The sequence below is a fragment of the Antechinus flavipes genome, chromosome 3, assembly GCF_016432865.1.
Source record: "Antechinus flavipes isolate AdamAnt ecotype Samford, QLD, Australia chromosome 3, AdamAnt_v2, whole genome shotgun sequence".
NCBI classification, from domain to species: Eukaryota; Metazoa; Chordata; class Mammalia; order Dasyuromorphia; family Dasyuridae; genus Antechinus; species Antechinus flavipes.
In genome coordinates this window covers 405,544,481-405,561,379 of record NC_067400.1, presented here as the reverse complement: position 1 = coordinate 405,561,379, position 16,899 = coordinate 405,544,481, and the positions used below count along the sequence as shown (strand labels likewise).

Here is a 16,899-nt window from a genome sequence, read left to right as displayed (position 1 = left end):
ATCAAAGCTTTTTAATTTTTTTTGTATCATAGCCCCCTTTGGCTATCTAATAAAACTTATGGACCTTTTATCAAAATGCTTCTAAAATGAACAAAATATATAGGATTACAAACAAAATCAATTATGTTGAAGTAGTTATCCAAAAAAGGTTGTTTTTTTTTTTTTTTTTTGAGTTTATAAACCCTAGGTTAAGAACCCCACATCAAAAAGGTTTTTGTGTGGGAAATACATGGCTGAGAACAAAAATACTGGTGCCATCCTTCATGATAATATTATAATTATTAGAAAAGTGCACTCTTGACAATACATACTTTACAATAAAAAAAAAAAAGGCAGAAGAATAAATAGGTAAAACAAACAAACAAACAAACAACTAACAAGGATACTGCAATAAGCAAAGTCTAAATTGAACGGAATCCATTCCCTCCCAAATCTATACATAACATACAATTTCTCTTAGTGGAATTCCAACTCACATTTACAATTATATTTTAGACATTTTCTCTTAGATGTCTCCCCATCACCTCAAATTCACTGTAAAAACTAAAATCAATATTAAAAAAAAAAAAGCTTATTTCATCTCTATAAAACTGTGTCTTCCACAATTTTCTTTGGTTAATGACTACCATTTTCTTAGTAAAACAAGCTCTAAATATTTGCAAAAAAGTTATGAATAATATTTTAATAAAGATCCTAAGATTAGGCCATAAAGCAAATGATTTCTGATCAGCAATCAAATCCTGTTCACTAAAACTTGTCTTGTTAATTCATTTGTCTTTCCCTTTACTGATCTTGAGTCATGCTGTCTGAACCCAATACATTACTTACTTCCTAATCTCCCAAATAGTGTTGACTTTTCAACCTAAATTTTTATTACCTCTTGTCCATTTTTGCAAGGCAGACTGCTACAAATATGAAATGTAATCATGAAGTTTAAGAAGAAACCACCAGTACTGTCTCTGTAAAACTATGTTGTTCAATTGAATAATAGGTTTATTTGGAAACAAAATGCCTAAAACTTGTTATTTTGTCAATGTTAATAAGTACTTCTAATTAATAGGAACCAGGAACATAGAGGATTTTTTTTTCCTATGAATTTTTTAAATAATCAAAATGAAATGAGTTCATCTACTGCTATGCCAATAAACTGTACTGTTTCAGTTTTACAGAGGTATACAAGAGAACACTAGATTAAATGTTCTAGTACTAGACTCTTCTGTTAATTATCCATGAACAAATTCATCTCACCTCTTATTAAATGGACTTCCATTTCCTCTACAAAATGAGAAGATTGAATATTGAGGGCTTTTTCCAGATCTAATATTGTAAGGACAGAATTAGAATAGTTCCTAATCAGACCCCAATGATCTCAGCATATCTCTAACACCCAGTTTCTCCTTTTGTAAAATAGGGATAATACTTGTACTTGCACAGAGAAAATACATCTCTCTTTTATAAACCTTAAAGAATAAAAATTTAATGCTTATATCTATGATATTTAACAGATCCCCTTCCAGCTAGGCCCAAGATTTAAATAAATAATAACAATTATATAGCCATTTTAAAAAATGTGCAAAGTACTTTACAAACAAGATTGCATTTAATCTCACAATAATTCTGTCAAGAAGACACAGTTTTTATACTCATTTTAAAGATGTATAAACAGAAATCAAAAAGTTTAAGTAATTTGCTTAGAATCATATAAGCTAGGAGGCTCTAAGAAGGGATTTAAATTCAATTTTTCTATACTCCAAATCCAACACTGCTCATTATGTTATGCTGCTGCCTTTAACTCTTTGGTATCAATGCCTTGAGACCTAATATTTATAGAATAAAATGTTAAAGCTGGAAGGGCCTTAGAATTCATGTAGTTCAATCCTTTCATTTTACAGGGAAATAAAATGATTGAAGCCCAGAAAAAATTGAAGCTAGCTAATGGCAGAATCAAGCTTTCAGAATTTAGGTTTCAAGTACCAATCAAATGTGCATTTATTTACTGTCAACACATGGATTAAATATATTCATATTTCAAGACATTTTCTTTTTCTTGGAGAAGTCATCTTTAAAGAAAATGACAATCTTATACTGAAAATGGACACATATTTTTAACCGGGAAGATACATAATTTTAATAAGAAACAACAAAATAATTTAAAGTTTTAAATAACCTTTCAAATGATTTTTTTTTAAAGTCAGTAACACATATTTCTGAAGTTATAAAAGCTTAAAACTATATTAAGACTTTTTGGGACATCCTGCATTTATTATTCACTTCTGCTAAAATACACAGCATTTTAACAGACTCTGCATTACAGAATTTATAGTTAAAGCCTACACTGAAGTTGAAAGTATAGTAAGATTAAAAGGAACCAATAAATAATCAAAAGAATGCATTTTAAAGAGAAGAAATATTTCTCCTCTGTGAGTTTAAGGTTCACAGGATTATAATTCTGGTCAGATGTCAAGGAGAAAAATTTTAGGTCATTAGTCAGATTTAACAAAAACTATAAAATAAATAATACCAGTTATTAATAGCTTTTTAAGATTTAGTAATCAATGACTGTATATTTGACAATTAAAATAACTATGAGAGATTATTATGTGATCAGTACTAGATATGTCACTCTAGATAAGTCATTAAATTTCTCCAATTCCACAGGCAAAAAATTCTCTAACACTAACAGAGGATATGTCAAACTGCTTTGGTAAAGTTTCCAAATTGAATTTTCCTACACCAACAAAAAATCACAAGCAATTCTCACCCTCTTAAAAAAAATTATTAATTAAGCTACCAAAAATACATCTGAATTACACTTTTAAAAAGTAAATTTAACTTTCCTGCAATTGCACAAAGAATAATTTTTTTTTAAAATCCACAAGCCAACTCACTTACACAAAATAAATAGAAAGCTTATCTGAACTAGTTTAAAAATTTTTCTTCAATTTTATGCAGAATAAACTTTTTTAAAGAAAACCACTATATAAAGTGTTGATTGAGCACAGGTACACCTACACATACTTTGTAATAATACAAGCATTTAAAAAACATTTTAAAGTTTGCAAAGAGTTTTACAAATGTTAACTCACTTCACCCTTACAACAATCCTGAGAAATCATTATTATTTCTATTTTATAAAGAAACTGAGGTACAGACAGTGAATTGTTCAATGTCACACAGTAAGTATCTGCAGCCAAATTTGAACTTGGGTCTTCCTGACTCATTGTGATATCCAGATGTTTCACTTTAGAAAGCACTTTATATAAGATAACTATTGGTAGGTGTTATTATTTCCATTTCATAGATGAGGAAATCAAACTAAAACAGTGATATCATATATTGCTTAAAAGGTGTTTTATATATACTGTTTGTGAAGTAGATATTGAAGCCAACATTGTAGGGAAGGGTCATGGAAATATGGACAAAATAATGAATAATTTGGAATTCTGCAAAGAATGTGACTGGGATACGTGACCCAGAAATTTTACTACTAGACATCTACTCCAACATGGTTAATAACAAAAATAAGGATCTCATTTACACAAAAATATATATTACTGCATTTTTTTTATGGTAGCAAAGAACTAAAAATAAAGTACATACCTGTTGACTGAAGATGACTAAACAAACTGGTACATCATTGTAATGAAATATTTCTAAGAATATGAAATCGTTTATAAAGCCATATGAAGCAGGACCCGAAAAACAATATATACAGTGACTATTTCAATGTAAATGTAAAGAACAAAAACCATTTAAATCGAATGCTTTGTTATTAAATTTAAGGAGGCTCTCAAAAAACAGATATGACATGAACATTTTTTTTTTTACATTTTCATTATTTTTTCCTCTTTTTAATTTTTGATTAGAAATAAGAAATGCCTCATGGGGAACAATGTGATGGGAAATAGAGGTATTTCAGAACAAAAGATATCCACTTAAAATACTTTTAAAATAAATACCTCCCTTTACAATATTTATCTGCCTAACAGAAATATGAACTACAGTAAGTTAGAATCAACCAGAAATTCCCATATACGCTTAGCAATGGTTTCATAATAAAATTTGGTCCTATCTTTGTTACACAATTTTTACACTGTAAAATATTCTTATTGAATACTTTCAGAATTTGATTTAAAATACAAAAATATGAAAAATATGAAATATTGTTATATTTTAAATCAAATTCTGAAAATATTCAATAGAAATATTTTATTACATAAAAACTGTATATCAAAGATGAGGATTCCAAATTTTAACATGCCTCAGTAACTAAAGTCTTCCACTAAAATTTACCATGATGACTCATCATGATGCTAAGATGAGTTATTATTTTATTACATAGCAGTCCAAACTTTGATAAGTGCTACATTCAAGTAAATAAGCTTTAAGTTTGGTTTAAATTTGGAAAGTTTCATATTCAGAACAGGAATCAAATGATTGCTTGTTTTGCCCTCAACAACTTTCAAAAAATTTTCATTAAACATTGCATAACTCTGATTTGCATCAGAATCACAAACCTATCATATACTGAATACTAAAATTAGAAAAATTAGTAATTGGTAAGGAACCTATTTTCTTTCTCCTTTTCCTTAAATAATTTTTTTTATTTTCTACAAGTTCAAAAATATTGATTTTGTTTTATATCCATTTCTTCTCCAAGCTATTTTTTTTAGTAAAGATATTATGTTAATTTTCTTTGGTACTGCTTGGTCCTATTTATAAACACAATTTATACTTTAAAGCACAAATATACTCAGAAAAACTATTGAAAGTAAAAAAAGAAACAATAATTTTAGGAAATATTTTTTAGTTTAAAGTGAATACATTTTCATGAACTGAATTTATACATACTGTAAAATTCTCTTGCTAATTTTCATTTTATTAAATTCCCCTGACTAAAAAGAAGCTGCTACTATCAATACTTGCTCTTGTCCATTGAAATGTGATAAATAGGCTCTGTATCCAGACACTTCACAAACTAATAAAAAAATTAATACTAAATGGGAAAACTATTCCTCCAAAATAACTGGATACTTCTTTAAATTTGTACATTTAAAAAGCTCTAATTCACTTTTCTTCCTGACATGCAAAGAATTCACCCATTGGTTTTAATTAAATGGGTTGAAAATCAAAATGTTTATTTAAGGGACCTGGACTTGACATTAGAAAGACTAAATTTCAAATCTTGCTTCAGAAACTTATTACCTCTATGAACCTGGCAACTGATTTAATCTCTCTGTGACTCAGTTTCTTCATCTATAGAATGAAGGTGTGGATCTGAAGTATTCTAAAGTCCCTCCCATTCTGAAACATGATCCTTTAAACAGTAACGCACCTGGAAACTTATTTTGAAACAAAGTTCAAATATAACCAAGATTCATTCTTAGAGAAAAAGGGGTTTTATATACACACACAATCAGAAACTGGTGGTTAACCCCCCTTTAATCTCTGCTTACTAGGACGGCTGAGGCTAAAGGATCACTTGACTTTGGGAGTTCTGCTTTGCAGTGGGCTAAGCAGTCTGGCACTATTATGGTGAACTCTGAGGAAGCTGGCCACTAAACTATCTTGGAAAGGGCAAACCATCACAAGTCTGAAATAGAGTCAGTAAAAGCTCTCTCTTCCTCTCCATCAGCAGTAGACTGAGCCCTAATGGCTGATGTGCTTCCAGGTCTGGTGACAAAGGGGGACCTAGTCTCTAAAAAAAAAAAAAAAAAGGTGGGGGGGAGATAAACAAAAGGCAAAAATCTCAAGTACTAAAAAAAAAAAAGGTAGGTATATTGATATGACACGTATCCATAATCCTGAATAGAGGAAGTATAGCCTTCCTTAGTCCTTCTAGCACAAATAATGAGCATTCTAGAAAAGGATATTCACTTGTCCTTAAAAATAATTACTGAAATTCTATTTACTGTGATTATTATTATTAAAGTAGCACCTCCTCCCCCCCCAAAAAAAGGGTAATAAAAATAATGTACAAAATACCTGTATAAATCATCAGGTCAGAATGCTTAAGTACCTTCAACTTTATATACTCATTTTTTTGACAATGTGTTTTTTGGGACAGCCTAACATGTAGAAAATAGTTTCCTATTAACTACTTTTTAAATATTTACAAAAAAAAGCATTATTTGAACATATTAGCTATTCTACTTCTAAAATTAAACCATATTTCCTCATTAACTTCCTCTATGCTAATCATTAGTTAATTCAAGAATCACAATATACAAAATAACTTGCTATAATTGTAAACAATGACATTATATATGCTCATTGTGGTCTAGAGATGGCCTTAGATTCGTGAATATTATGCCAGTAGAGAACAAGCTCTGGAAGGTTCTAGCCCATGCTGGAAAGGTTTCAAGAACAGTAGTCCTAGCAACTATCAAATTGTTTACTTTCTAAAGATCAGTATTAAGGGGCTTCACCAATAGACTGGCCATTTAGTAATGACCATTTCATCTCAACAACAACAAAATACAAAATGGCTCTCAAGATCCCCTTTCATTTCAGCACTGACAGTTCCAGATTGCCAGAAGAGAGGGTTAAGATTCAGTTCTAATACTCATGCAAGTTTTAGATCAGGTATTAGTTTACACTAGATAAAATTAACGTTTCTTAATAGTAGTTCTCCATATGGTAATCATACTTATTGGGGAATTAAATCACATTAATTTAGATCTATTTGCTATAAATAAAACTAGACATTAAATGGAAGCAGAAAATAAAGATTTCTTGACAAAACAAAGGAGTTGACAGAAATGATAAAATCATTTCTTCAAAAAAAGTGACATCACAAGATATGTAATCATCTAAAATTGCAGTGCTCATGATAAGCACTTGTAAAAGCACTTTGTACATTATTACTGCTGTTTCTATAACTTCAAGTTATATAAAAATTTTTCTTTAATACATAGCAATTTTAATGCAAGGGTAAACTAGTGAGGAGGGTGTTAGCTCTTCTATACATGTTAGCTCAAGAAAGAGTCCAGAGACTTGAAGGTGGAAAGTAACCTTACAGGGGATGATGCTAGAGGCTGCAAAGGGCATCAAAAGCATTAGCACTTGAGCTAAGTGTTAAAAGAAGTCAGGAACTCTCTGAGTCAAAGTTTGGAAATATAAAGGAAAGAGCTAGGGCAAGGATACAGAGTTGGAAAATAGAGTGTCATGTGCAAGAACAGCAAGTAAACTGTAGAATATGTGGAAGTTGGAAGAATGTAATTAGACTGTAAAGGTAAAAAAAAAAAAATGATGGGTTGTAATACAAGCAAAAGATTCAATTGAATCTTTTTTATTTGCTTTTATATTTGATCTTAGAGATACTAGGGAGATATAGGAGTTCATTTGGTCGGAAGATGACATTGTACTTGAGGAAAGTTTTTTATCAGCTGTGTAAAGGGTATATTAAAGTACAGCAAAGTTTGAAGCAGAGAAATCAATTGGAAGGCTACTTCAATAACCAAGTGAGAAAGCCTAAACTAGAGTAGTAGCTGTGTGAATGGAGAGCAAAAAGAATGTAGTTGAGAGATGTTATAAAAAAAATTACAAGACTTTATTACTGACAGACAAGTCAAGGATGACTGAACACTGCAAATCTGGATGACTTTGAAAAGACAATGCTTCAAATTAATATATGCTTTGTTGGATGGACAACTCACAGAATTGGTTCATAAGTCAACTGTAAGAGTGAACAATAAAATGAAAAGGAAGAAGTAACTGTATTATCTTTGGAAAATTTTGTCATGTTTTTAATAGACCCAAGCATCTCTCTGAAACAAGGTCCATCCTTTAGATATCAATATTCTTGCTAGATCAGTCTCCATATAATTAAAGAAAGCAATGTTAGTTGTGAGCAAATGCAATAAAGAAAAAAATGGCACAGGAGTAATCATATAAGGATATTATTAGAGAAAGATATGAACAATAAAGGAGATAACCAACCACATAATAAGAGTAAAGAATAACTAATGGCTGAGCTGTGTGGCCCAGTGATAACCACTAAATGTCGAGATACAGAAAAAGGCCCTCAGCATAATAGTGCTTTGGAATCATTTACAAAAGAAAACATGGAAAAGAAAACAGAATAAGAAATAACTGGGCTATGATTAGCAAAATTCAATAAATCTATTAAGTATTAAAGTGCTTACTATGTGTCAGACAACTAGGCAAAGGATACGAAGACAAAAGAGTAACAGTATCTGCCCTAAAAATACAGATAATAGATACATTTTTAAAAGATACAAGTTAACTTGGGGGTGGGGGAGAGGGAAAAGAGAATGAACTGGCAGCTAGGCCTTGAAGAAAACTAGGATTATATTAGGCACAGGTGATGAGGCAGTATACTCTAGGCAAGGGAAAATCAGTCCCCAGAAAAGGCATAGAAATAGAATGAAGAATCAAATATGAAGATAAATGGCCAGTTTAGCTGCATTGTAGTGTACATGAGGATGAATAATACACATAATAAAGCTTGAAACATAGAATGGTGACAAGTTAATTAAGAAAAGCATTGTTACATGCCAAATGGTCTAAACTGGATCTTAAAGGTTTTGGAAGTCATGAGTGTATTTAGTAAGAAAAGGACATCAAGATCAGATCTGTTCCTTAGGAAAATCACCTTGGCATCAGAGTGTTTTAGATTGGATTGGGGAAGACATACTTGAGGCAAGTGCATCAAGAAAAATGTTGCAATAATCTAGAGAGTTGATGAGAGTCTAAATTAGGATGGAAGATATATGAGTAGACAGGTAATAGATGCATATGATGATGTAAAAGTAAAATAGAAATAAATTGGAAACTGAATAGGGCAAATCAAAATAGTTGCTGATACTCAGTTGTGAACAGATCAAGTTAATCCAAGACAATTCCAAAGTACCCATGATGAAAAAGGATACCCATTTCCAAAAAAGAAAATTGATGAAGTAATCTCTGAATGAAGATTGAAGTTTACTTTTTAAACTTAATTTTCAGGTTTGTATTTTTATTTTATAATATGGCTGATACAGAAATGTTTTGTATGACTTCACGTGTATAACTGATATATTGTTTGCCTTCTCAGTGGATGTCAGAGGTGTGGGAGGAAGAGAATTTGAAACCCAAAATTTTAAAAATTGAATGTTAAAAAAATTTACATGAGGAAATATTTAACAAAATCAATAATACATATAGGAATTATTCATTCCTCTGTATTACCTCTTTATTATTCTACTTTACTTAGCCTACTTATCCAATATAAATTGGGAAAAAAAACACTCTATTTTTTTTAAAAGAACATTTTTAAAAAACTTAGTTATGAGGGGCAGCTAGGTGGTGCAGTGAATAGAGCACCAGCCCTGAAGTCAGGAGGACTTGAGTTCAACTCTGGCCTCAAACACTTAACACTTCCTAGCTGTGTGACCCTGGATAAATTACTTAATCCCAATTGCCTCAGCACAAAAAAAAAAAAAAATTAATTATGGATTTGTTTAACAAGATGATGTTAGATGAAATGTGTTTCAGTTTTCAAATCCAACAAGAAATATTCTTTTCTACAATTTAAATGAATCTATCTTCAAGAAATTCTCATTTGAGTATTATACCTGCACACAGCACTTTCCCAGTAGTGAAGGGATAGGCTCATAAAAGGCAGAAGCAAGGCAGTCATAACAAAATTCTTGCTTCTGAGAACTACAACACTATATATCCTCTACAAATATCTACATTCATTTCTTTCAATCTTCTTCTCTGCCCAAAACAAAGGAGAAGGAAAAAAGTATCAAGGGAAGAATAAGGTTTGGTTTCTATAAGTTTGTATTATTCTTGCACAAACCCATCTTCTTTTTTTTATATACTAAATAAGAAATGAAGAATTTAATTTTATTTTGCTGCCGTTCTTTTTTTCCCTTTAGGGAAGCAAAGTACTCAAAAACGATAAAACTACTAATTTTCTTTTTGGATGGATTACAGTTAAGATCACAGAGGAAAAAAAAACAAATAATAAAGATTGGTTTGCAGCTAAATAATTATAAAGCATTCAAGAACATCAGTGCTTGAAATATTACTCCTTTTTTACTAAATATCTGAGGCAACCAATGAACTCTTAAACGGAATATATAGCTATTTAGTTAAACTAGCCTTATTTGTCACTGGAAATACTGTAAAGATTACAACAATGGTATAGTAAAATAAGGGAAAAATAAAACTATGAGACTAAATTAAAAAATGAAAGTCTTTAGGTAGTTTGGGGAGTTCACTGAATTTTTTCCTTAAGAAAGAAAGAAAGCTTCAGAGAAACAGGTTTCAACACTTTCAGGCATCAATAGTTGATTTAAACTTCATCAAACTCCTAAACAGCAAAATGACTGCCTGAAATAGTGTTCTATAATATTTAAAGTGTTTTCACATATAAAGCTGTAAGATTAAGATATAGGGTACAAAATGCTGACAGTAAGACTTGGTTTCAAGTTTCTCTCTTTCTCTTTCACATACATTCAACTATGTATGTGTGATCCTGGGCAATAAAATTACTTAACTTTTCAGTATTCTAGGAAATTTTCAAAGCCTTTAAGATGCAGAAAGAGGTTGGCCTACCTTTGTAGAAATTTCCTACACTTATAAAATGATGTTCCATTTTCTAGTCTTTTTCTTTCACAAATCTATCTTATTTCATTCTTACAACAAATCTATAAAGAAATCAGGGCATGTTATTTTCTCTCACTTTATAAATGAGATGAGGCTGGCAATGAGAAAACATGCCAGTTATGCCAAACTTCCATGAGCTTCAGTTCAATCTTAAGAATGAAATGAGATAACAATAATGGAATTTGAGAACTAGAAAGGACCCTACAAATAACTGTATTTCCTTTTAATAAATGAAGGAATAAATGTTAAAATGCTAAATCATGTTTTTCTGCCCCGTTTTATAAATGCTAGGGTTGGGGTATTTTTTTTTCTTTTAAGAAGAGGGGGATTTTGTGCTTCTTTCTTATTTCCTTATACTTAATACAACATTTAAATGACATCAGTGTAGTTTCATTCCTTCCACCAAAGGTCACTGCAACTTTTATTTGTCTTAATGCATTGCAATGACTAAAAAATTCAACACCCAGCTGCCATATCTCTGATGATGAGCTTCTTCAACATTAGTTAAATTAATTATCAGATAACCAGACATAGTCAGCAAAATAGTAGGCCTGTATGACAAGTATCTCTTTCTTAATAAAATAAGACTTAACAGAGCTTATGTATTACTGGAATAATTTTCCAAGAGAAGAACATTAGGATTTTAGTGGAAGAGTTTTCTCACATTTCGAAATGATGAAATTTTTAAGAAATCAAATGTCATCCATCGTTAATGTAGGGAAACGTACTTTTAATATCTAGTACAATTTATAAAAGAAAGTCCATCTTACTACTGATACTATTTTTTAATTCAACAGCCTTAATGAAATGATATTCCAGAATAGACTTCTAGTTGTAATATGTTATAAAATCTATTTTTCAGTTCAATATTATCAAATTTATCAATAAAGAATGTGGTAGCAATTTATTTGCAATTCTATTTTACAAATCTTATTTGAAGAGTATAAACTGTGAGACCAAAAAAGTTAAGTAATTGGTGAGCAAATTATTTTCTTCATATTTTGGAAGAATTTTTGAATATTTCAGCCACTTGTTGGCTGAGAATTGTAAGCAGTTCTATGGACTAAAAGGCTAAAATTGAACATGATATATTAGTACTCATATATGATATTAATGACAGCAAACTAAAATGTAATCATTGCACAATTCAAAGCAATAATTTTGTACAGAAGATAATGAAATAAAAACAAAACTAAAACTCTAAACTATTTCCTTTTGTAATAATTCAAAATACATAATGGAAACACAAATTTTTAGATCATATATATTCTGAATTTTATCATTTCCATGATAGTTTCTCAGGAGTAAATGGAATAGTACTTAATAAGCAAGTAATGAGTCACAAAAATTTGTAATGTAATAGGGGCACTTAAAACTCCATAATTTAGTTTACTAATGTTTAATTTGTGAAAGTAAGAAAATGTAACAAAGTCTACACAGAATAGTTTAAAATGTAAAAATGTTTCTCTAAGACTAAGAATTTCTATTGGTCAAATCACTTTTAATGCTACTCTTACTTCCTCTTTTAGAAACCATCAAGACCATTTCCTTTAACCACAATACCACATGTCTAGTACCTTCTAGTAATGTTAGACTTGCTATTTCTTCTGATTTTGAAACCAATACCCAAGTTTCTTATGAACACAAGATTCCACAGTAAATTCAGTTCAATATAAAATGAATGCTACTAACTTTTCTCTAATATACCTAAATTTACTTTTAAGAATTTATAACAAATTAGCATTTTAATCATTTTATTTAAAAAATTCTTGTGCAATTTCAACAAAATTTTAACAAAAAGTCAAGAACAAAGATTTATTGCTGCTCATTAACTTTTTTCCTCTATCATACATCTCTTTAGCTGTCAGAATAATATTTTTTAGAGTACAATGGAAACTACTTCCATTGAAAGATGTGATGTTTTTTCCTCTCAAATACACAGCCTGTGTACATGCAGCTTCTGAAATCTATTGATGCACCAATAACCCTAACCCTAGTCAAGAATTCTTGGTTCATCAGATTACACGGACAGTCAACTCTTTTATACGTGTTGAAGAATGCTTTTAGATACAAGCGGACGTACCAAAATAAGCGATTTCAACAAAAACAGTTTTAAGTCTTTTAAAACAACTCCATTATGAAATACATAACAAACTTATTTTAAATTAAAATTTAAACAGGTTAAAATGTTTATCTTAACGTTATTAATTCTTGAAAACAAGAGTCTTACTTAGTATTTAAAATTAACAAATAATCTTGAGGCAAACATTACTGTTTGTCAGAAACCAAGTATGCATATAATCCAAATATTAAGAACCGAAATAGCTTTAGTCCGAACAGATTATCTACCTAAATTGGCAAAGTTGACTAAGTCTCCAAAAACAAGAAAGCATTATTTGGGGGGTTTTTTCCTCCTAAAATATATAAGCATAACCTTTTGGATTAAAAGAAAAAGCTACCCGAAGCTTTAAAATTGTTTTAATTAAACTACAGGCTTTTTCCTGAGCTTTTAGATGACATCAAAGCAGTAGGTAACAAATGGTTATCAGCTATTCAAAAGATCAAAGAATATTTAGAATAGTAGGTAACAGTTGCAGATTTTGTTTCGGAGACAGAGTCAACTTTAAAGAGAGACCTTTTAAAAATACATATATATATATATACATGATTCTCCAAATATATATGTGTATATATATATATATATATATATATAGGAGGGCAAAGGAAGGCAGCAGGAGAAGCAAAGTTAAGGTTGTTATTCCTGTTCTAGTGAGTCACAACTCCTAAGTATTGGAAGAAAATTAGTTCCACCCTCACTTCTCCCTCCTCCCTACCTTCAAAAATGAAATCTTCCTAAGATGTTAACACCCTCTTAAAAGGCCATTTACTTAGCAGCCTAAGAAAGACTGGCAGGGTGAGGATGGGTGAGGGTCATCCGGTGAGCCATTTCTTTTCCATCCTACTTCCCTCCCACCTTCTCCCCAAGTGGCAAGAACGACTGGAACATCGAGTAGTGTTGGATAGGCTTCCCATGGGCCTTTCTGCTTACTAGCCCTTCCATTTCTCAAGTTGTTGCTTCAGTTCCAGAACAAGCAAGTTTCCCTATCTTCGCCCAGCATCCCCACCCTCCAGCCCTTTCCTGTCGAGCTCATAGCCCAGTCCGGGTCACCCCGCCCCCACCGCAGCGCTGGGGAAGAGAAGCAGCTAGTGGGGTGGGGAGGGAAGGGACGCCCCTTCTCGCAGCCCGATCCCAACTCCCCAGGGAGAGCGGGGAAATGGCTTCTGGCGGCTTCCTTCCCCAGGCTGCAAGGGCCGGGACCGCGGCAGAGGTGAGGCTCCCGGGACTCTACAGTTAGGCCGCGCCGGGGCCCAACCCTGACTAGAGGTTGGGGAGGGGAGGCGGGGAGGAGTGGATTTTCTCCCCTTGGATGCGTCCTTCAGGCCTCCTTCCCCCGAAACGCTTCCACCCTCCACCTCCCCGTCTTCCTTCGCCTCCGCCCGGCCTAGCCCAGCCCAACCCAGCCCTCCCGGAGCGGCGGCGGCGGCGGCCGTGGCTACTGCCGGCCTCCACCGCCGCCGCCCGCAGCAGCCCCGGGGCCTCGGCAGTCCGTACCTTCTTGATATTGTAGAGGCGGGTGAGCATGCCGATGCCGCGGTCGTTGAGGATGGTGAGCTTCTCCGCCAGCTTCTGCTGACTGGGCTGCAGCACCGAGCGCGACATGGTGGTGCCGACGCCGACCCTGCTCCCCAGACAGCGGCCCGCGGCCTCCGCGCTCCCTCCCTCGCTCCGTGTCCTCCCGTTCACTCGCTCTCGGCTTCCTCCCTTACCCTCCCGCCCTCAACCTCCGCCTCAGGAGAGTGTTCCCATGGCCCGCCCGCCCCAGCCCCGCCGGCCGGTAAGCACGGAGCCGCCGCCGCCGCGGCTGCTGCTGCTGTGCGAGCTGCTGCTACTGCTACTGCTGCTGCTGCTGCTGCTGCTGTTGCTGCTGTTGCTGCTGCTGCTGCTCTCGCCGCCGCCGCCACCGCCTCAGGGTCCCTTCCCCCGGCTGCCGTTCACCGGCTCCCGCTGCCTGCCCGCCTACCTTCCTGTCCGCCCGTCCTTCCGTTCCCACCCCCCCGGCTCTTCACTCCGCCCCACACTCTCCCCCCTCCAGCTCCGAGCCGCCTTCCTCGGCTCTTCCACTAGGTGTGGTGGCGGCCACAGCAGCGGCGGCGGCTCCGCGTCTCCCGGCCGGCCCCAAACGAGGCAGCTTTTCGCAACCCCCCGCCCCGAGGCGCGCACTCGGGTCACCTGATCCATCTCCCTAGCGCCCCTCGGTGGCCGGAGGAAGAACTGCTCCTACCCTCAAACCTATCGCGATTAGTTAGGGGAGAAGGAAGGGGGAGCCTCAAGTTCTCCCTCCCAGGATTGCCCCCATTACCGCCTATATTGCCTAGTGGGGGATTCCAGAACTCTTGGGGAAAGGAGGGGGACTCTAAAGTCAGTGCTACAGTCAAGTTCATTTTTCATTCCCTAGCCTCCCTCTCCCTTTCTCACTCCCCCAGAGTAGCAGAGAAAGTCTGCTCCCATGCCACCCACTGCGAATCACCCGGGGCAGAAGCACGGGGGCGGAAGGCTGTCCTCGAGTGTCGTTTCCTAGGGAATAGTTGGTCGCTCCCAGCACCTTCCCCCCATCCCTCTCACGCCCCCACTATCACTCCCACTTTTCTGACAGCAACTTTGGGCTGAACATGGCAGATGGTGCCCCTCCTCAGAATTCTGGGATCTCCTCCTCACTCAACTCTGACATTCGCCTCACGGCTTGCGCTAGTTCCTACTTCTACCTCGTCGCACCATCACCTCCAATCTGGTTGAGAGATGGAGTCAAGATCTAGAATCTAGAACCCGCCGGGAGAGAGTGATGGTATTGACATTCCCTTAGTCCTCTGCCCCTACCTTCATCCCGAGCCCTCTTTTTTGAAAGCGTGCTGAACACCTAACACCAAGATAAGGTCGAAATAGATTCATAATTTAGATACAAAGAGGAATACTATAAAGAAACAAAGAATAGTTTAGCTCTCAGATCTGTGGAGAAGGAAATACTTTAGGATAATTTTGATTATATTAAGTTAAAAAAATTTTGCACAAACAAAACCAATCCAGATAAGATTAGAAGGGAAGCAATAAACTGGGAGCCTTTTAGATTGGCTAAGGTGACAGGAAAAGGTGATGATGAATGTTGGAGGGGATATGGAAAAACTGGGACACTAATACATTGTTGGTAGAGTTGTGAATTGATCTAACAATTTTGGAAAGCAATAGGGAACTATACCCAAATGGCTATCAAACTTGCATACTCTTTGATACAGCAGTGTCTCTGACTAGGCCTGTATCCCAAAGAAATCATGAAAAAAGGAAAAGAATCCACATGTCCAAAAATGTTTGTACCAGCCCTTTTTGTAGTGGCAAGGAATTGGAAACTGAGTGGATGCCCATCAGTTGGAGAATGGCTGAATAAATTATGGTATATGAATTTTAAAGAATATTATTGTTCTGTAAGAACCAATCAAATGATTTTAGAGAAGCCTGGAGATATTTACATAAACTTGTGCTATGTGAAATGAACCAAGGGAACATTGTACACTGCAATAGCAAGAGTATATGATGATCAATTCTGATGAACATGACTCTTTTCAACAATAAAAGATTGTTGAAGATTCAGGCCAGTTCCAGTGATCTTGTGATAGAGAGTCATCTGCACCCAGAGAGAGGACTGTGGGGACTGAGTGTGGATCACAACATAGTATTTTCACTGGTTTTGTTGTTTGCTTGTTTTTTGTTTTCTTTCTCATTTTTTTTCCCTTTTTGATCTAATTTTTCTTGTGCAGCATGAAAATTGTGGAAATGTATAGAATTGTACATGCTGTCCGGGAGGAGGTGAGGGAGGAGGGAAAAAATTGGAACAAGATTTCTGGCAAGGATGAATGTTGAAAATTATCTATGCATACATTTTGAGAATAAAAAGCTTTAATTAAAAAAAAAACAAAAAAACCATGCTGGATTTGTGGTTGGAGGGGGGCAGTTTTTCCTAACTTTCCCCCCCCTGCTAAGTCAATTTCAGCTCAGCTATTCTGATAGTTGCTCCCTAAAGTCAAGATTCCTTCTTCAAGACTGAGCAGTGATCAGAGAAAATAGGGTGAGGAGTGGTAGGGTGGGGCTGATATTCAGCCCTTTTAGAACCCTACTGCCTTTGTATTTTTAGACTTACAACCTTTCTGTTATTTTAACTCTAATTCAGT

At 34.9% G+C, this 16,899-nt stretch overlaps 1 protein-coding gene across 7 annotated transcripts in view; it reads right to left on the bottom strand.

Annotated features, from left to right (window-relative positions):
• Positions 1-14,438, bottom strand: part of NCKAP1 (NCK associated protein 1) — a 107,764-nt gene extending 93,326 nt beyond the window's left edge. For all 7 annotated transcript variants that reach the window (XM_051986067.1, XM_051986068.1, XM_051986071.1 and 4 more), the window contains exon 1: positions 14,234-14,438. In XM_051986067.1, coding sequence (XP_051842027.1) covers positions 14,234-14,341 — 108 coding nt within the window. In that variant the 5' untranslated portion in view covers positions 14,342-14,438. The remainder of the gene's footprint in view (positions 1-14,233) is intronic.
• Between the last annotated feature and the right edge of the window lie 2,461 nt (positions 14,439-16,899).